The sequence below is a fragment of the Porites lutea genome, chromosome 5 (genome assembly GCF_958299795.1).
Source record: "Porites lutea chromosome 5, jaPorLute2.1, whole genome shotgun sequence".
Classification (NCBI taxonomy): Eukaryota; Metazoa; Cnidaria; class Anthozoa; order Scleractinia; family Poritidae; genus Porites; species Porites lutea.
Genome location: NC_133205.1, coordinates 39,053,431 through 39,074,759, shown reverse-complemented (window position 1 = coordinate 39,074,759; position 21,329 = coordinate 39,053,431). Strand labels below are relative to the sequence as shown.

At 40.1% G+C, this 21,329-nt stretch overlaps 2 protein-coding genes across 2 annotated transcripts; both read right to left on the bottom strand.

The window, feature by feature from the left end:
* Positions 1-10,840: 10,840 nt before the first annotated feature.
* On the bottom strand, positions 10,841-12,057 carry LOC140939131 (uncharacterized). The gene is made up of 2 exons (XM_073388692.1): positions 11,943-12,057; positions 10,841-11,576 (listed from the first exon to the last, which is right to left on the bottom strand). Exons 1-2 carry the CDS (start codon positions 12,052-12,054, stop codon positions 10,933-10,935), a joined length of 756 nt encoding a protein of 251 aa, XP_073244793.1. The 5' UTR covers positions 12,055-12,057; the 3' UTR covers positions 10,841-10,932.
* Positions 12,058-15,041: 2,984 nt separating this feature from the next.
* Positions 15,042-20,510, bottom strand: LOC140938360 (uncharacterized). Its single transcript, XM_073387846.1, has 5 exons — positions 20,279-20,510; positions 19,289-19,386; positions 16,774-16,937; positions 15,966-16,114; positions 15,042-15,682 (listed from the first exon to the last, which is right to left on the bottom strand). The coding sequence occupies exons 1-5, from the start codon at positions 20,508-20,510 to the stop codon at positions 15,042-15,044; spliced, it is 1,284 nt and encodes a 427-aa protein (XP_073243947.1).
* Between the last annotated feature and the right edge of the window lie 819 nt (positions 20,511-21,329).

Sequence of the window (21,329 nt, the reverse complement as noted above, 5' to 3'; positions counted from 1 at the left end):
CATACATCGTATTTGGGCTCAGGGCTCAAAGCCATGAATATGACTGGGATCAGGGCTCAGAGGAAAAGGCTCAGGGCCCCGGGGGGGGGGGCACTTGGGTATTTTTTGGGTGGGTATGTGCCGCCCGGGACTCCAAATTGGCACCCCATTCTAGAAAAAATTTCCCCTAAAATTGATACCCCGTTCTAGAAAAGGGCTAATTTTTTATACCCCGTTCTAGAATTCGCCCTAAAACTGATACCCCTTTCTAGAAATGAGCCAATTTTCTATACTCCATTCTAGGGTGCAACAAAGAGTACGACGGTTTGCTTGTTAACGCATTGAACCGTATTTTTAAAAGTAATCTGTCCTTGAATACTTTCAAATGGCTGCTTACAAAAGTGGAGCTTTCGTGCGTTCGAAATATTATACCCCGTTCTAGAAAACGCCTCTGAAATGGATACCCCGTTCTAAATCAGGAGCTTCAAAAGCACGACCCCTTTGGGCGGCACCTACCCGTATAGGTAGTGTATGGGAGTACCCCCCCCCCCCCCCCCGGGCTCAGGGCTCAGAAGAATGGGATCAGGGATCACAAGGCTTTTAAGCCCGAATCAGGGATCAGATTCAGATCAGATCAATATTTTTCCGCATAACAAGGTTTCTGTCCGTAGAATTTCCTGGCCGAGGTACAATACCTATTAGCCTGCTTAAGATCCGACGACGGTAGACCTCTGTGACGGCGAGCGGAAGTGAAATTACTGCTAGAAAGACTTCCGGCTGCCGTCGTTGCGAAGTTTCCCGCCGTAGCGGCCTTGTCTGTGACGTGAAGAAGGCCATTTTGCCGTCGCGTGTAAAACGTGAGTAAACTTGATCAAAATAATGCCATTTAAACACATTTTGAGCGAAATTCTTTAGCACTGTTAACAGTTTATTCTCAGTAGACCATTTTTGTCGAATTTCTTAGCGACTTAAACGATTTGAACACGGTATTTAAATTAAATTTGTTTACCCTCTCTAAACAGTTTGACTCGTTAATCGCCATGGACTCGGTCAACTCGACAAAGAAAGCAACTTAGTAAGGTTTACAAGTTTTTTCTTGTGTTATTGATGTGTTTATTAACAATTATGATATCGTAGATTTGTTTTGGCATTAAATTGAGGTCCAATGGATTATGTCACTCATCTTTTCGTCAAGCCTCTCGAGGTCAAAATGTTCGTAATTCTGGTAGCGAAAATCCGGTCTTTTAGATCTGTTGACATCATACAACAGTAAAAATTCATCTTCTGAAATGTCGCCATCATCGAAACTTGTCAGTAACAATTCACGAACCTTTCTAAAAGTAGTCATCACTCTTGTATTTATTTCTAAACTTCAACAGGAAAAGGCGCTACAACAACCCGCCGTCGCGCGAGCTTTCTTAATGGCATTTTTCGCGCCATTGCGACGGCGACCTCACCCCAAGCCCCCTCGACCAAGTCTGCCGTCGTAGAATCTCGCCGTCGTCGGATCTTAAGCTCACTAATATTCTTGCTTCGGCTGGCGGCAGTTCCTGTCATACGAAGTCCTGGTTGTTTGACAAAAACATGGTATCATATTCTTTAATATTTATTAATTGTTGAGGGTACTGTAATGTGAATCTCAAGTCACTTTTCTCGCTTTGTAACGCAACTCCTCAACGCGCGGTCAACGCCAGAAGGCAGAGAAAGCGATTTATACATATCGTTTTTTGCGAGAAATAAGGAAGACGAAAAAGGACAAAAAGAAATCCTGTGACAGAGAAAGGTACGTAAGTACTTCCTTGACTGATTTACTCCTGGCAAGGGTCCAAGCATAGAGTTTTTCGGCCGATCAAACATAACAATACCGCCAGGACAATAGACAAACCGATTCATTGAAAGCGGAATTTACTGTATAGGTCCCCATTGCCTCATCGCCTCAAGCAAGTCACAAGGCGACTATAAATCGAGGTTCGTATTTTTTGACCAGTAACTTAACCCTTTAAGGCACTTAAATAATTACAATGGACGTCAAAAGTAGAATACAAGTACAATGAATTTGCGCGCTTTGTTGCAAAATAAATGCTTTCTCGCTATTTAATAAATCTGCTCTAATTGCATGGAGTTTTAGGGTTACCTCGAACCTTGATGAGAAACCCAGATCGGTTCACCTACCAGTACTAGTATTGCCCGGGTAGTATTGGGGCCGGAAAGTAAAGGACACATTCTATTAATGTATAACTGATAAACGCTTGTATGACAAATAATCTGAAATTACAGTGTAGAATTAGTGAAAATAAGTGGAACACCAAAGACTTACCTCGGTGAAATAGAAGTAAGAAAGCCTTTAAGGTTTATTTTCTTTAGTTTTTTTTTTATAAAATAAACGGTTGAATTGGTGAAAGGAATGTTGCATGCTAGGTACAAGTAGCAGAACCTGCAGGAATTTAATATATTATAGCACTCAGCATAAAGGGCCACCAGTAAAAGGAATGTTGCATACTAGGTACAAGTAGCAGACTCTGCAGGAATTTAATACATTTTTGTACTCAGCATGAAGGGCCACCAGTAAGGGGCCCACTATTTGATTTTTGAGCCGGGGATGGGTTATTTTTTTTCATGCAAGATTTTTTCAGACCTCATTCCTGCAGTGGCTATTTTGAAACACCCGCTCTGAACGACTACGCATCGCGGCGGCCCAGCTTCTTTTTAGAATCAATAGAGAGGCTCTACCAATCCTCGTTTATCTTTTATACCGGTCCTCAAAGCCATTACACACAGAGGAAGCTGGGTCCAAAGGCACCGGAATGGCTTCGAAAGTCGCAGGGCCAGAGTAAACCTTAACGAGGATATGGACGAGGAAACGAGCGCGGAGGGAAAGGAGCGACAAAGGAAGGAATTGCAGAGCTTTGCGAAAGAATTCGGACGGGGTGTACGACAGCAACGAACGAGAGGGAAGACCGTGAAAGAAAGAGCTGGTACACTTCCACTTGCTCTGAGTATGTTCAGAAGGAATGCGTCGGCACATGGAGAAGTCGATCTGCTGAAAGAGGTTCAAGGGAGTGAAGGACAAACTACACTTCAAGGCGTAGCCTGCGTAGCTGGCGGTATTGTGTGGGTGCGAGATTAAAGTTTTGGCGGCGGAGCCGTGTTCCAAAAAAAAGGAGTAGGGACGAGGCGGTTGAAATACCGCCTGCCAGAAAACCCCGGTATTTTGAATGGTCCGCACACCAGTGTGCGGGGAAACGGATTGGTCGAGGGCCATACATATGTCAATCATGTTAGATGAGCCTTCGCGTATATTTCCCAATTTAGGGAGCAGATGGCAAACTGGAGAAGACGTACAGGTAAAGTGATTGTGATTTCCCCTTTAGAAAGAGCATAATTGATGACCAAATTGCCGAAATGGCGTCTTTAAACTTCACAGCCCTGGAATTGTCTTAATTTAGCCGTAAGAAACAAAGGTCAAAGAAAATTAAAACACTTTACAACTGCATCTGAGATCAAATCCTATCAGGAACACCTACAGAAGAATAAACCACCGGAAATGGTTACTCAGTATGCATGTAACAAACCAGCTTCATGACCTTTTAATGTTAAGCCTAGTGTTGTAAAAAAAGATTTACTCAGTCAAAGTTTAGAATGATACATGCACTGTGTAGTGCTAGTAACCTTCGAGCGAGAGCCGAGAAAATAAAAAAAAACCTCTGTTCAAGCAAACTCACAAGGTCACGTTTCACATTGTCACGAGCTTAGGAGTCGTGTTTAGCCTGTCAACGCTTATTTCTGAACTGGTTTCTCTTTGATTGGCTGATTTAATTGGGATCAGCTAACGTGACAAAAGTGGGCGGCATTCGAAAAATCATGGTTCTCTGGCAGGCGGTATTTCTCGCGGCTTCGCCGCTCGTGACGGCTCCGCCGTCAAATCTCACTCGACTATATTACAACGGCTCCGCCGCCAAACCTCACTCGGCTCCGCCGCCAAACCTCACTCGACTACTACACAATACCGCCAGCTACGCAGGCTATTCAAGGCGCAGCAGAAGAATATGTGATTATCTATTCAAAAGGCGACGTAGTTGCTCTCAAGCACAATTACAAGAGGTATATCATTCCTTTCTTCCTTTCAGTTCTTTTAAAAGATCTCCACCATAACGGTGACGCATTCCAGGAAGATCACATGGGTTTGAGATGGCTGAACAGTCAGAAGAAGATCCCTTTGTGTACCAGACTGGGTACCGTGACGATAGAAATTCACCTGAGTGTATATCATGGGAAAAGTTCAAATAATGAAAGATCGAAACAACTTCTGTTTGAGCTGCCTTGAAGAGCAACGCCTACATGCATTGCTCCAGGGGTCAGTTGAATCAGATGATTCACCTGCGTCAGGTTGTGACGAAGAGGAAGCGGAGCAAGCTCAGGCGGACAACGTTTCAGAGCCAAATAGATTTGAAGCTGGAAGGAGTAGGTCTGGAAAACCTACAACCAGATATGTCCTCTGACAATCTACAATGGTTATTAAGCCAGAAAAAGCCATTAATGGGCTTGACACAGAAAAGCTGTTAAACTGTAGAACCTGTGGCTTGCATCATTTAATTTTTCTTGCTATTGGTAATTGATCGTGATCGTCACTGTAATACACACAGAGTGAAAGAGGAAATTAACATAAGACTACACAACATCAACAGGGATAGCAGAATAGAAAGTCCAATAGCTTAGTTGCCCTTAATCAAGAAACACAGCAATAGGAGATCCGCACGACAGCGGACCAGTGAGGTAAAAGCACATACAAACAACGGAGTAAGAAATGTACCAATCTCAGCGGCTAATAATCAACCAACCAGAACCAGAGCTTGGAGTCATATAAGTTCACGTGTGACCAATCGACGAACACTAGCAAGGCAACGTCTTTAAGTGTTGCTTTTTCTAATGAACACTTGAAATACGCAGTTGAAACGTCGCGATCTACATCATTAAGTGACTGAATCGTGATACAAACGAATACACTTTATTAACATTAATATTGTAGACCAGTAACACGGCCGACGTGAAATTTTTGGTTGCAAGAGTCTCTTTCAATAAAACATCTGTGACCCACACAGATCGGACATTGATTAACTGGACAAGTTATCCGGGCAAGCAGATGTTCGCACGGGACAGGAATTGGAAAGCTAGAGGAAGACCTTAGTTAATTTCAGAAGTACCTTACAGTGCCGTTAATTCATCCGGGGACCAACCAGCGCTAGCTGTGTTTGCTGTTTGACTAAAAATGTATTTATTCGAATTTTGAATCCAATGCTTTCTTGTGATTGGCTTTTAAGCCTCCGGGTGGCCTTGCTCGTACGAGCAACACTGAAAATAAACCTACAGATACTCTTGATGAACGCTACACCTGAAAAAATCAAGTTTCCGCCGCAAGATCTTTCAAGATGTACGATACTTAAAGGGAAGTGGACTACTTTTAATGTATAAATTAACAATAACTGACATTCTGTATCTTACTAACGTTCCCGTTCAAGAAAATTGGGTTTTATCATTTGTCTAGTATCGCCAAACATTATATATAGAATAATGCACAAAAAGAGGTTGATTCATATTGATCTTTAAAGCTCTGATAAAACCTACAACTTGCACTAAAAATGAAAGTTACTGTTTTTCTCTTCAGCCCATTTGAGCATGTTCTATATTCTATATTTGGAGATAAACAAAGTTGTCTAAGATAAAATTTTGTGTAAAAACATGGATGGGATCAACTTTTTTATCAGGGCTCAGGGATCAAAATTGTGGGGAAAATGGGGCTCAGGGATCAAAATAACGGCAAGAAAATAGGGATCAATGGGTCCCGATATACCATGTTACGACCCTGTTAGAAGGGAGTGCACCACTAAAGAACTACCATTTGAACAACCATTTTTACGACGTTTAACATAAATTCTTCAACCTCATCTCATGTTTTACTCACAATAATTAACCAATTAAAAGGGTTTTAGCCTCAGGTCATCTCAGTCGAGGTGCGCACCCCCTGCACCCTCTCCCCAGTTCCGCCCCTGGTATGAGAACGTCTGACAGCGGTCAATGTCATCCCAGTCACTCAAATTTCCGAAAACCCTGTTGTTTCTATCACTGTAGAGCGGATGATCCTTTACTTAGTTGCTCGGGTCGAAGAGTTGAGGATATTTTTTGTGCCTTCGTAGAAGCCTTCGGTCCAGATCTTGACCACCAAGCTGTCCGTGTCTGGGGACAACGGCTCACATCGCTCGCCTAAATGTCTCTTAAACGTGTTGTAAGAGACATCGTACTTCACAAGCTTGCTGATTTTAAGGACTGCCTTGCCCACGTAGAACGACTTGTTGAGCTTCCGATCAATACCTCTATTATTGTCACCCCGATCTCTTTTCATCAAAACAAATCAGGCCTTGCTTCTAACCTGTTTTTTAAACTTTCCTTTGTCCTCCAGGATCCTTTCACGCACAGTGAATAAATGCTTTTGTAGAATATCGAAAAGGCTTTATGAGCTTGAAGAACTCTTTTTCAAAGTCGTTTATGGGCTGCTTTCTTAGCTCCATTTTCACGTCAATGTATTCTTTCATCTTGGCGTTTTGGTCAACCCTCAGCGCTTGAAGCACCTTTTTGAGCTTCATTCTCATTTGCAGGTACAACTCCAGCCCGCGGTAGTTAACAATGTGTTTTGGTTTGTATTTCATTGTTAACAAAAGCTTCTTGAAAATTTTGGTGTACTTTTGTTTACAATAACGTGTTTCATTTGCTCATAGTTATTAGAGGAGACTGGTTATGAAAAGCGGCAAACATCAATGATAAAAACAACAGTGCTGCAGTTTATTTTGGAAGCACCCTGAAAGTACACAATCCTTTGTTTTCTGTTGGCAAATTGTTACGGAATAAATTAATGCAACGTTTTTATTTGGTCAATACAATCAAAATGATAGGAATTCTTTTGAACGTTGTGCACTTTCAGGTCCACAAAAACATATAACAAAGGAGTCTGACGGGTTTCATAACCATTCCACTCAATTAACTATGATTTGCTAGTGAGACAACTCATTTTATGCCACTGCTACCTTTTCTGGCGCTAAATGAGGGTAGTCGTTATGCTTATCATGCAGGGAGATTGGATATTCAAAGTCCACTTCCAACATTGCCACTCTTCACTGTCGGTCAACTCACGATACCCACTTTTTTTGATAGCTTGACTTGCCACCTGAAAACTGGCAGCAATCAATGCAAGGTCGCTGGCATCAACTGACATGACTGAATGACTGCGGGGGCCATCCAATGAGCAGGAGTTCGCGGCGCTGAAGGAAAAGATGAACTCGTTCGCCAAAGAATAAAAGGACGCTGACAAATTGAGAATAGGGCAAAGGGAAGAAAAAGTGTTTACTGAGGAAGGTCATTACCGACAAGGATAAAAGGAAAATCTTTCAAGGGTTCACCAAAAGTTAGAGTGTGAGGACGACCATGGCAGAGATGGTTGTGTTTGCTGTTCCGTCTACATCTAAGCATTAAACCTCTTTAATCAAGGCCTTACCGGCTGGTTAACATTTTAACTGCACAACCCTGGTTGAGCGCCTCTTTGAGCGCCAGTTGGCCTGAGATCATGCCCTCTCCCTATTATCCCTCTATGTCTGTCACGGGAAGAGGGCGTTATTTTTTTTTTCCTCTCGCCTCGTCCGCCTTTGAAAAAAAAAACGCCTGATCGCAGGTTAAGCGCCAGTGTGCTGTTGTAATGCGTCTGTTTGCTGGGTAATGATCAGCGGCGTGGGTGGTTCGGCCCAAAGTGAATCTCCTCACAGGCAAAATACCTGCAAAAGTTCATCAAAGAAAAGATTTCCCCTAAGTGAATGTCTGCTATATCTTTACCAACTCGGGAGGGCGCAGACGCGCCACAGACCCTTTTAGTCAAATGTTAAATATAAATTTGATTGGCATACGATCCTTTCGCCGCTTACTTCATTTATTGTTAATTTTTATTAATTTTTTCATGTAAATAGAGTAGAAGGTTCTGTTCTTGGGTGTGTTTCTTTCTTTCTTTTTATCAGTATGTAATTGTGTGTGAGTCTGCAATGTATATATTTTTAGTTTTCTTTTCTTTTTTTGTTTATTTCCTACGTGTTCATAAGGGTCAGTGTGTGAAAAAATGTAATACATAACAAAATAAAAATTCATTAAATACAAAAAAAGTGGCTAAACCCAAGGTATCTATGTTGTGGTTTAATTTTATCCTTGGTTTAATTTTTATTTTCTTTGTTTATAAATCATTATCATACATTACCATACCCAAAAACAAAAGAAAATAAAATTTAAACCAAGGATAAAATTGAACCACAACATCTATACCCTTGAAAGTTGCCCCGGGCGAGGCTTTGTCCATCAGGAGCTGCGGGTTGTGCCAGCTGATACAGAACTAACTCCAGTAAAGCTGTTGCTTGTTTTCCTTGATCCCGGAGGCTAGAGTGTTTATTTTGTCTGATAGGAGGTAGCGCTTTGAATCGAAGCGTGTGAGTAAACTCTTGTTTATCCACCGGCCAAAACTTGCGTATGCCGCTGAGCAAACGCACCACAGTCATACCAACAAAAACGTCCAACGATCGCTTGGTCCCTGTTAATAACCACAGGACCACGGCCGACATTTACCCCAATTTCTTCATTGGTTTGGAGACGGCGTTCATAATGTGGAGAGGAGCCGACAGATAAACCAGCAAAAGCGCTTGTTTTTGCAGCCAATCAGAGGCCACCTTTTCAGAAACTTTTTCAGCATCAGCAAGTTTTGGATGGCTGTAAGACCTTTCCAAAAACATTGAGGGCGTTTTTAATCTTTGAAAGTTTTGCTTTGGTCATCACAATCGATATTTACAGCATGGTAAACCGTTGGCTATATTCTTTCTCCGTCTTTGGTGGTATGTCCATGCAATGGTTGCTGACGGATCAATCATTAGAAGCTTTTCCAGGAAATCTTTCTCGTTAAAATGTTCACGTCTGAGTTAGAGCTGCCTTGCGTCAAGTTTTTTTGGCACTCTGTTCACGCAAAGTTGGCTCTTTTGATTTTATTTTCGCATTTCTTTGTGGTTGTCATGAGTTTGACGATGACTTCAAACGCCGTCAAAGGAGCAAAATTAAAGAGAAGGTAACCGCTGAGGTTGTCACGGCTCCGCCACCTGCAACGTTGCTGATCAAACTTTTGCTTTGATTTTCTGCATTTTGGTTTCTGACCCCACTTATAATACATGAATGTTTCTCGCATGGAACCTAAAGGCGGCAACACAAGAGAATCGAGAATCCTTGTAATCAAACAATCAAGGCGAATTTTGTTTTGCATAGTTTAAATTCTTGTAGTGAGGTATAAACAACCACAAACTGTTCAAGCAATTCTGGTTCAAGCAATTCAGAAACATCGACTTGGTTGTAAAAGAAAGCGGAGTTGTAATTTATTTTTCCCCTGGGGTGAACTTTTAAGAAGGCCAGTACAGATTTTTATTTTGTCTCTTACCCCAAGGCGAGCAGTACAATCTTGGACAAAATTAACTGTTGGGAAAATTTCTTAATTGGGGGGCATTTTTTCTAAACTTCCTAGCCGACCGATTCTTCCCTTCCCCCTCCCCCTGGAAGCAGTGTTGTTGGGTCTTCAACAGAAAGCCGGATCCCTAAGCTTTTGTAGGAAGCAACTTTGAACTGAGGGAGGGGGTTTTCTTTACGCAAAGCCGTTGATTTGGAAATAGTTTTGTTGCGTTACGTAGTGCGCATTAATGAAAACATTTTTTCAAGTAGTTTTGTCCAGGATTGTCGCCTGTCCCAATTTACCTTGTTCTTTGAGATCCCTTGTGTGAGAATATGCGTGCATATAATAGTAAGATCGAAACCGGGACACGGGTAGTTCCATTGTACAGGTATTCCAAATGTGAAGTGCTAGAACTACTAATACATGATCAAACGTTCATTATAAGCCAATGTCACGACTTAGTGGTCTAAAAGTGTAACAGTAAACACTTTGCGAACTGGAACAAGACTGCAAAATAACTTCGTGGAGAACTATAGTGATTCGCTTCTTTGAGTAAACGTTTTAACTGCAAAACAAACGGTGTAATACAGTCCTGTAAGTAAGTAATGGTTTGTTTTTGGTAGGAACATTTGAAGTTCTCGTGAAAGGCTAAACTAAAGTTCAGGCAAAACGAAAAGATAACTGTTTTACAGGTTAACAGGACAATGTTTTTGTTTCTCTCAGCGTGGTGTCTAGAAAGGACGATACTGGTTATAAGATACGAGCAGTAGGAGTCCCGTACAGAGTTTGGTTATGTAAATTGCTTCCCCACATTGTAGTTCACTGTCATGTTGAGCACCCACATTTCCGTTTTGACGTATTTTTCACGGCATAAACCCCTTCTCAAGTGTCCTTTGGCGGTTTCAGAAGTGTACGTTGTTCGTCTAAGGAAGGTGTTCGTCTTATAGAGAGCATAGTAGCAGTACTGAATGACTTGAAAACGGCAGCGACCAACACCAGGTGTCTGTCGTATATAGGTGTCTCTTATGAGAGAGTTGAGTCAGCTTTTTCGTGTGGTCGCTTTCAGCAAGTAACGCGAAAAACGTATAACGAGAAAAAATCGGTCAAGAACAATAATTTAACTTTGTTTTACTCTTTGACGGTGGGAAATATCAGCAATTGAAAGTGGATGATTTAACTGGGTGACGATAGTTAATAAAACCTAATTTAATGCTGAACAATAAATGAAACAATTGCAATATTAGGAACCCACATTTATTCGCTATTCATTTACAATGCTCCGCTGCCCTCTGCTGCCACACAACCGTAGTTTAGTATTCAGTTGTATGATAAGTTTAACTTTTTGCTACTAGTTTTGTTTACAGTTCCTTAGAGTGCTTAATAGCATTTAATGACTTTTTCTTGGTTCCTCCCCAATATTCAGAAGGCGCTTGAGAAATTTTTCACCTTACAAAAATATTGCCATGTGGATTGACCACGCCTTTTACTTGATTCCCTTGATTTCTGCCACATGGATCATGTGTGGGTGCATTTGCACCCGTACTACCGTCGAAATAATAGTAGAGGCTACTGCTGGAGAGATACGGACCATATGTGTTCCTGGCGATGGACTTTGGCACAACACCTGCGCACTGCTTTGAAACTTGTTTGACCAGTTTGCAGCTGAGGGACCCCGCTTTCTGCATCACGAGGCTTCCCGAACCTTCCTTGCAAGCGACCCAGTTGTTGATGTTACTCTTGATAAGGAATTCTTTTCCAATGGTTCGCCACAAAGCAAAGCTCATGGCTTCATAATGCGTCTCGCTCAGGGGAACTGTGGTGGACACTCTTGTGTTAGAATTGCGGACTGTCCATTCAGGTCGTGGAGTGACAGCGTTTGCATCGGACGTGAAGCTTGAATAGGCTGTGAAGGTGTAACTCCAGACCAAAGTCCAGCCTCCTCCGTCCGTCTGTTGGTCGCAATAGGCCTGAAAAGCGTTGCCATGGGAACCAGCATCGGGGTCAATCCAGTAAACCCCTGACGTGGCAGAAGGCACTTTCATTTGAAGGTCCTTACAATTCTGTGCTGGAGAATCCATGGACAGACCTGCGTTTATAACGAAAACGACCATTTGAAAATATGATTTTTTTCTGAAAGGACTACCAGTAGCAACAGTTACCGCTGAAAAAAAAGAGTCAATGGACAAAATAACTTTCCGCTTACGAATTGAATTTACGTCGTATCTCCATGAGCAAAGAAAACTAAGGAAAACATTTTGGGTGGCACTGTCAGTGTTTCTCGCCTTTTTAACATTCTTAGCAGTTCAAGGAAGGTATCTCATTCGTCTAATTCACGAATTTACAAGCTTTTCTTATATCGTGGGAGTGACAGATGTATGACAGATGTAATTGAATAAGAATCTTGAGTCGTTACATCACGGCACATTAATTAAAGCAAACCACCGCGACTCACCTATCAGGTTCGATTCTACCAGCTGGTATTTGTCATTTACAAGTTGTTTAACAATTTCATGTTTGCAGAGAAACGCAGACTTGTGAAGGTAAAGATTTCCTTTTGGGTCCATCTCAAGAACTTTGTATCGAATTTTCTTATCCAGGGCCCTGCGTGCAAATCAAGTTTAAGAAGTTACATAGATTACATGTGATTAGCTTTCTCCTAGCTGATCGCGCATATTCATTGTTTGCAAGAATTTGTACGGAATCAAACATTTGGTTGGAAACTTATTATCCTTCAAAACGAACGCTGTAGATATGTGACTAAACCTGAAAACTTTTGTTGTCCTCTACAACAAAAAGGAATACTTGAGGCTCGAGAAATCGGTTTGCACTTTGCAAGTTTTTAGCAAAAGTTTTCGAAGGAAGAAGAATGATCATAGTTTTTCCACGGAAGTTCAAAACTCATCTATTTCGATCAACCAGCGATAATCAAATTTAAAAAAATAAATATAAGAACGAGTCGATTTTAAAAGAGGTTGATCCGGTTTTAAAGATTTTTTGCACAAACTGAACATGAATTGTTCTTTCGTTCTTTTTTAGCATCGGGTGGGGAATAGAGATATTTTAACTTTGCTTTTGAAAATTCTAGAAACATAAATTTGAAATATTTTACCGCAGATACATACAGACTTGTAAGTATAATTTTATGATCTGTTTCATCGTTGTTTTCACTCAATAAAAACCTGCAGTGCGTTGAACCATAAACTGATGTATTTTGCTTGTCAATTAATAATATTATTACACCTGCATCCCGAAGTACTTACAATGCTCTCGATTTTTGCGGTGGAAATTTGAGCCTCGTTGTTCATGTAAAATTTTTTCCTATTTAAAGTTGGGTGTACAGTATTTAGTAATTTTACAGTAAAGTGACAAAGAAAAGGGTTTAAGCGGCGTGTGAAACGAAACAACAACAAAACTATAAATTTTCTCAAATTTGTTTAACGGAAATAAGTAGTGGCAACACGCTAAATGCCGCGGAAAGCAAATAAAAGGCAACCTCTCACCATCAAATTGAGAGGTTTTACATTTATACTCATTATATGTTTAGCATAAACAAATAGAAATACGAAAAATTGTTACCTTGTTGCGGAAAAACAGAGGCTGGCGATAAAAATACCCAACGTAAAACGAAACATCGTACAGTGTTTGTCCACTGAATATTGAAATAAATTTGCCTTACGATTAAACCGATATGAGCAGCGTGGGTTTATACGAGGTCAGACAATAGTTGTATAAAATATGCCACATTACGGTAACAAGATTTTTTACTTGCGGCATTTTATTTTTAACCTCTGTGATTAATCAATATTCCCTACCCTAGTCCCCACTCAGGCAAAAGGAACTGGGTTGGCGATTTTTTTCCCTAGTTGCAGAACATTAAAGGAATGTGAGGCCGATAGGTGGATAGAAATAATAAGCTTACATCGGTTTATGGATTTTTTCTTTGTGAAATATTTTCTATTTACACAAAAGGCTCCATATAGCAGGAGTTTGAGCCAAAAGTGCTGAAAGATATTTAAAAAATATTGAAGAATAAATCAAATTATCTTCACAGCGAGGTTGGAATAATTTATGGAGTGACTTTTTAAAGAATAGCACGATTGCCGATCGGCTTGGTTTTCAGAATATAGCTTGTCTTGAAAATACTTGTGCCAAAAATTCAGTGAAGTGACGCTTTGTTCTGCCTCAGAGCAATTCGTTGTCGAAATCATCGAACAGCTCTAATTACGGAATTCTGCTCTAAAGATTTCTCTAAAAATTTGACTTACCAATTATATCAATAAAAGATGATACCAGAAATTTCAGCGAGAAATATTCGAAAAAATGTTTCACTATGCGCGATTTCCTTCTAGAGTCTCTCTAGCTCATGACTTAAGCGCCAATTTCGCAAGTGAAAATCGAATAATTCCATATTATTGCCAAGTTCTCCGGAAGTCTTCGTGTTTAGGAACCGTAAACCGTATGACCCCCTAGGTAACGGTTTCAATTTGTTTCGTCATAGTTCAATGCGCGTGTAACCACACTGGAGTCATTTTAAGAAACGATTGAACCGAATTCATTCTTTTGTTGCTAATTGATGTTTCAATTTTAGGCGAAAAATATATTGGCCCTTAAAATGATATACTATATATATATTTTGAGTACAAAATAAACTGTAATACAGTTACTGTATTGCATGGTATTGTAAGTCAGTAATGGTTTGTTTTTGGTGGAAACATTGAAGTTCTCCTCTTGAAAGGCTAAACTCTAAAGTTCAGCGAAAACGAGAAGATAACGTTTTTACAGGTTAACAGGACAGTGTTTTTCTTTTCTCTCCAAGTGACGTTTAGAAAGGACAAGAATAGTTTTAATATACGAGCAGGAGTCCCGCACAGAGTTTGGTCAGTTTGGTTATGTAAATTGCTTCCCCATTATTGTAGTTTAATGTCATGTTGAGCACCTACATTTCCGAATGGACGTACGGAATTTTTCACGGCATAAACTACTTCTCAAGTGTCCTTTGACGGTTTTAGAAGTGACGTGTGTTCGTCTTAGAGAGGTGTCCGTATCCGTCTTATTTTTAGTGAGGGGTATAGTTACAGTAAAATGACTTGAAAACGGCAGGGACGAAAACCAGGTGTCCGTCTTAAATAGGTGTCTCTTATGAAAGAGTTGAGTCTATTCAGCGTGTTTCGTGTTGTCGCTCTCACTAAACTAACGCAAAAAACGTAAAACGAGAAAAATTCGGTCCAGGGAAATAATTTAACTTTGTTTTACTCTTTGACGTTAGGAATAGTAGATGATTTAACTGGGTGACGATAGTTAACTAAACCTTATTTAATGCTGAACAATAAATGAGAAACTTTTGCAATATAAGGAACCCACATTTATTGGATATTCATTTACAATGTCCCGCTGCTTTCTGTTGCCACACAACAGTAGTATATTTTTCAGTTGTATGTTAAGTTTAACGTTTTGCTACTACTTTTGTTTACAGTCCCCTAGAGACCTTGTTAGCATTTGATGACTTTATCTTGGTTCCTTCCCAATATTCAGCATGCGTTTGAGAAATTTTTCAGCGTACAAAAATATTGCCATGTGGATTAACCACACCATTTACTTGATTCGCTTGATTTCTGCCACATGGATCGTGCGTGGGCACACCTCCACTCGTACTACCGTCGAAAAAGTAGTAGAGGCTACTGCTGGAAAGATAAGGACCCGGACTGTGCATCGTGATGGACTTTGGCACTACACCGGCACACTGCTTTGAAACTTGTTTGACCAGTTTACAGCTGAGGGACCCCGATTTCTGCTTCACGAGGCTTCCAGAGCCTTCCTTGCAAGCAATCCAGTTGTTGATGTTACTCTTTATGAGGAATTGTCTTCCAATGGTTCGCCACAAGGCAAAGTTCATGGCTTCATAATGCGTTTCGCTCAGTGGAACTGTGGTGGACACTCTTGTGTTAGCATTGGCTCTCCATGTAGGCCGTGGAGTGACAGCGTTTGCATTAGACGTAAAGCTTGAATAAGCTGTGAAGGTATAACTCCAGGCCAAAGTCCAACCTCCTCCTTCCGTTTGTTGGTCGCAATAGGCTTGGAAAGCGTTGCTATGGGAACCAGCATCGGGGTCAATCCAGTAGACGCCTGACGTGGCAGAAGGCACCTTTGTTTTGAGATCCTTGCAATTGAGTGCTGAAGAATCCTTTGACAGACCTGTGTTCATAACGAAAACGAGTATTCTAATTAAATTGAGTTTTTTTTTCAGTTAGGAAAGCACCAGCACTCTCTTTCAGTTATTATTAGGAAAAAACTGTAGCTTAAGCAAATACAAAAACATTTAAAATGGCACTGTAGAATTCCTTCCCTTTTCGAACATTTTAGTAGTTCAAGAATAAACTAATTCAGTAAAAGTCTGGAAGCATTAAGCATACGACTCATCACATTACATATAAAGCCCTTTGCTGGTTTCCTATGTGGGAAACATTGAGTGACTTACCAATGGAGGTCGATTCTACGAGATAGTATTTGCCGCTAACGAGTCGTTTGATTATATCATTCTTGCAGACAAACGCAGTCTTGTGAAGGTAAAGATTTCCTTTTGGGTCCATCTCTAGCACTTTATATCTGATATTCTTATCCAGAGCCCTACGTAAGGAATGTTTAACACGCGTTAGACTTTAGTTTGTGCGGAATCTGAAATGTGATTGTATATTAATTTTATTGATACTCCAAAAAAGCGCTAGATGTATAACTCAATGTCTTAAAACTCTCTTTTCTGTCTTTTACCAAATTTCACTGTTTGAGACTGCTGAAAGATGTTTATGGTTTTTAGCTAGGTAATCAGAAGTGTTTCGAAAGCCGCCCGAAAGGCATTTTCTAGAGGCGTTGAAATGCATGGAAAAGAGTCATCATAGCTCATTCCAATTAGAGATAAAAGCCATTAAGTTTATCAGTATAAATTTTCGGTCAGTGTTACTAACTCTTGTAGAAACCTTTTTAGCTCTTCTGTATTGCTTTAATCGAAAGTGTGTGTTTATAAATGTCTTAAAATTTGCTGTATCAGTTTTGCATTTAAGCGAAAACACAGGAGCAGACGAAGTCTAAAACAGCACTGTCGTGTAACCGAACAGAGGTTAATTTAAAGTATACATTTTGAAATTTGTTTCACAGGGTGAAAAATCTTGGTGTAAACAAGGTAAAATGAAGGCAAACTAGCGAGAGCCTCTCATCGAGAAAGAGAAAAGATTTTTGTTTCACGTACTCGTCATTTGTTCAAACCAGGTATAAATTAGAAATACTGTTACCTTGTTGCTGAAGAAAAGACACTGACGAGAAACAACCACAGAGGAGTAAAACGAAACATCTTTTTGACTTGCTTCATAGGAAGGCGATGAGTTAACCAGTTGAAATGTTGTTGATATGAAGCAGCTTGGATCTCTAAATCGCTTACCTCGAGGTCAGACAAAAGCTGAATAAAATATGCCACATTACGGTAACAAGATTTTTTACTTGCCGCCTTTTATTTTTAAGCCTTGCGCGTGACTTATCAATACCCCACCCTAGTCCCCACTCGGACAAAAGAAGCTGGTGACGAGAAGTTGATATATTTTCATAGTTAATTTTATCTTTGAAGGAACATCGTCGATGAAAATAACAAGTTTATCTTTGTTGGTGGATTTTTGTTTTCATGTATTATTTAAGAGAGGCTGACTTCCGTTACCATTGTGTTGCTAAGAGAGAGAGAGAGGGGAAAAAAAACAACAACAACAACACCCCCCCACCCCTCCTCCAAAAAACAGAACAAATCTACCCGTTTAAGCTTCATATTTAGCAGGACTGGCTCAGTCAGTAGAGTGCTTGAATACAGAGCGGGAGGTTTCTAGTACGATCCCCGGGGCCAGAACAATGCTCGGAATGTAAAAACAACTGAGAAATGAAGGTACTGTCTTTTCCCTACATACGGCTGAACCTTCGCGTGTCTCGGATAATCACGTAAAATGGTGGTCCCGCTTTCAGTGGGAGAGAACAAATAGTGTCCTCGCTTAGTACTCTCGCGCTAAATACGTTTACACCGCCAAAATAAAGTGCATTTATGCGCGGAGTATAGAAACATAATAATCGAAAACGAATTACGTGAATCGTTCCGAAGTTTCGTTTACAAAATAATAAACAGAGAAAATCTTTGAATGTGTTGGACTATTACTGGTGACTCGATTGTTCATGTTTTGGTGCACGTACAAAATACATTTATTCAAAATTTAACAACAAGGAAGCAAATCCCCACAGGCAGTAGGCAAATCAGTACAAGAGTTCGACGGCGCGGGCTACTGCGAGAAACACTTGCCATTGGCCAGGGCGACCGAGTTGATACTCTTGATATCTGCTCGATCGGCCATGCTACACCTCCAAATGGGACACAGAAATTCGTGAATTTTACGCTTGCGCGCATCACTAGAAGTTTGAATAACAAAAAAGATTTTGTTAAAGGTGAATGATCAATCGCACCACAACACATCATTTCACGAAAATCGCTTTCCGGGAAACTTGGCAACACTGCTGCTGCGCGGTTAAAAAGGAGTGCAAGTTAAAACAACCAGAAAGGCTTACAAAGCTTTACCTTCATAATTTCGTTTTTGAAGTTGGGATATTTGCATATAGCGAAAACCCTTGTGAGCAAACATTGAACTAAAAAAGTCAATATATCATCATTCTTTATTGAATTTATTTTTTCCAGATAATTATATAACTAACTAACCTTTTGATGACAAAGGTAAATTATAGTTTTTTCCTCTTCTTAAACAAAATTTAGGTTTAAATTGATTCTTTTGAGGTTAAAAAATTTATTGAACTCAACGTGATCTTTATTATTCAAAGTTTTGCAAATATATTTATCTAAACCTTGGAAGGCAAAATAAATATTTCTTTGTAATATTTTGACTTTGATTTGCGTCCAGCTTTTCTAGGTACCTTAAGATCCTAGGATGGCGACAGCGACAGCGGCAAAAAAAGTAGCTTCAAGTGAATTTGCATTCTTTCAATCTTCGTCGCGATTATTCCAACTCAGACCCAGTTCAAACGTCGAATTTTTCACGTACCCAACCTAATCCCTTCAATTAGTACATAAGAAAAGATCGACGTTTGAACCGGTTAAGTCCAACATATCTAATCATGGTCAACCCATGAATGACGTTCCAATAGGCCACATAGGAATTTTAACTGTGGAGCGACTTCGTGTTAAACGCCGGACTTTTCACGTGCCGAACCTAATGTATAAATAGCCATAATTTACTTCCCCTGGTAAACATTGTAGAGCATTGTACATTATGAAAATAAATTGAGTCCGACTAAGGCCTAAGCCAAACGTCGAACTTTTCATGAGACGAACCAAACTCTAATTTGGGTCGACCTAAATTAAATTAAAATCTGTTGGGTCAGACAGCGAACTTAGGACACGTCGGACAAATCAACTGAATCTAACCAAAAAGCAGTTTTAATAAATTTTCTTCCGAACTAGGCTAAATATACATTGTCATCCAAATCTTTATTTATTAGTTTAGTTCGTCACCTGTGAAGATCGACGTTTATCCCGGAGACGATCTTCAGACGTTCTATCCGTCTAAAGCAGACGGATAGAACGTGTTGGACGATCCAAACTCATTCAGACGAGAAAATTCTTCGATAAAGTGATTATTGAGGAAATGAACCATATATTAAGATTAATCGTTTACAGGGCGTCGACTACAGGAAATATTTAACTGAGCAACGTTAAAGTAATAAATTATTTCAATGCTTATTTCTCAAGTCACTTGAAATTCCAACTCCAGTAACTTTGATGTATTTATCCCAGTCACTTTCCCGCTCAAATATCTTGCACACTTCAAACAACTTCTTAACAGTGGCTTTCACCTTAAGCTTTTCTACAAAGAATAATAACAACTTAAAATTACTTTGATGACACTTAAAAAGGCTAACGAAGAAGGAGATCTTTAATGAGAGGAAGAGGATTTTGCACAATCATCCATGGATGTCAATCAAGCCCGACCCATTGAAATGTCGTCCTTCTTGTTAGAATATAGGCAGATCCAAATTACAGAAAGGGATAGTCGACGAGGCCCGAAGCCTTACAGACTTTCTAAATCTCTTTTTCGATTTGTCTCTTACTGTAGTCTGGGTAATGTCAGACGTTACATGAGCAGAGCTTAAAAGCAGTAGAATTGTCAAACATTTAGGTGAGCGTTAAGCAACAACCAAAACAATTCGCGAAAGTCCTTAAAGTCAATTAACAACTCACTTGACCATTGTGACCATTCAAATGAAAGCTCTACTACAATACGTTCTTGTGGTGCGCGTTTATTATGCTATACAAAGAGATTCTAGCTTGAGTGAAAGGATAAGTTCATACGATGTTACCATTCAAATAAAACCTCTTCAGCAGTACTTTCACATGATACTATTTGAAGATTAATGTAGTTCTAACGTTTGAGTCTGTCGATGAAATTCTAAGGTATGACCATTAAATTGGAACCTCTTCAGCAGTACCATAAGTACTTCACACGATAATATTTGAAGAGTATGCAGTTCTAACGTTTGACCCTGTGGATGAAATCTTGAGGTGGTGTAAAATTCAAATCTAACCTCTTCAGTAGTACTTTCACAAGTTCTATTTGTTTTAATACACAGTTCTTACCTTAGAGACATTAGAGCCCTGCTTTAGATACAGAGACAGGTACTTAACAACTACATTAGCCACGTCCTTAACACCAGCAGAATCCCCAGGAGATATGTTACCAAGGTTACCACCTGACTAGCCTTCACCAGGCCCCTTCTTCTCACAAATGTCTTTATCTTTAAGTGGTTGTGATGTGAAGCTCTTATTTAACCACTGATCTATTTTCTGTCTACTACTGCCACTTTTATGACCAGCAAGTAAATTGCCTTTATGCCTGCGCGATTCACTTGAGGTATCTCTAATGGGTTTTAATGGCTTTAATTCTGGCGCCTTGGTAAAGAAACCAACACCTGCACCCTTTGTTTCTGTCATGTTACCGACGCTTTTATTATGTTTGGGATAAGAGTACGCCTTTTTAATGAAGTAAAACGACAAACAAACCTCCGACGCTGTTCTCTTGTTGCTGTTGGCAGCAGTTGCTACATCGTCTGTATTTTCTTCCTGGTTCTGTATCAGCCTTCACAGCCCGCAGCCGGCCTTATGGACAAGCCTCGCTAGGGACCGTGGCCAAGGTAGTAGATACCTTGGGTTTAGTCATGATACTTTTAATGTTGAAGACTATCAAAGACTAAACAGAGTCTGTGGCGCGTCTGCGGCCTCCCTCACGCTCACTGACTTGGTAAAGATAGCAGACGTTCACCTCAGGTGGACTGGTCAAAAAGTATGGGTTGGAGGGGGGGAGGGGTGGGTCATGAGGTTTTGAACCTTGTACTAGGGGTGGGTCGTGTAATTTTCAGCTACCCTTAGGGGGTGGGTCATCCTATTTTATAACATAGCTTTGCACACGTTGAAGTCTTGATAGTAACGAGGCGGTTAACCACACATATTATAAAAAAAAACACAGCCAGCGGGAGTTTTAATATTGCTAAAAATACTCTCAAACCTGTGTGTCCTTTCCGAAATGCAATTTTAATAAAATGTACGATTTTTGTTTTTTACATTTCATTGCTGTTTTAAATTCTGTTACCTTATTGTGGTTAGCTATGTTGTTACATGTATTTTAGAAGGAAGCAACCAAAGAAACACGAGGTCCTTTTTATTCTCATGAAAATAGGTATCAATAATAAGCAGAAATATTAAGGCATTCATAACAAACGTATTCAAAATATCAGTAACTTTTACATGGCAGTA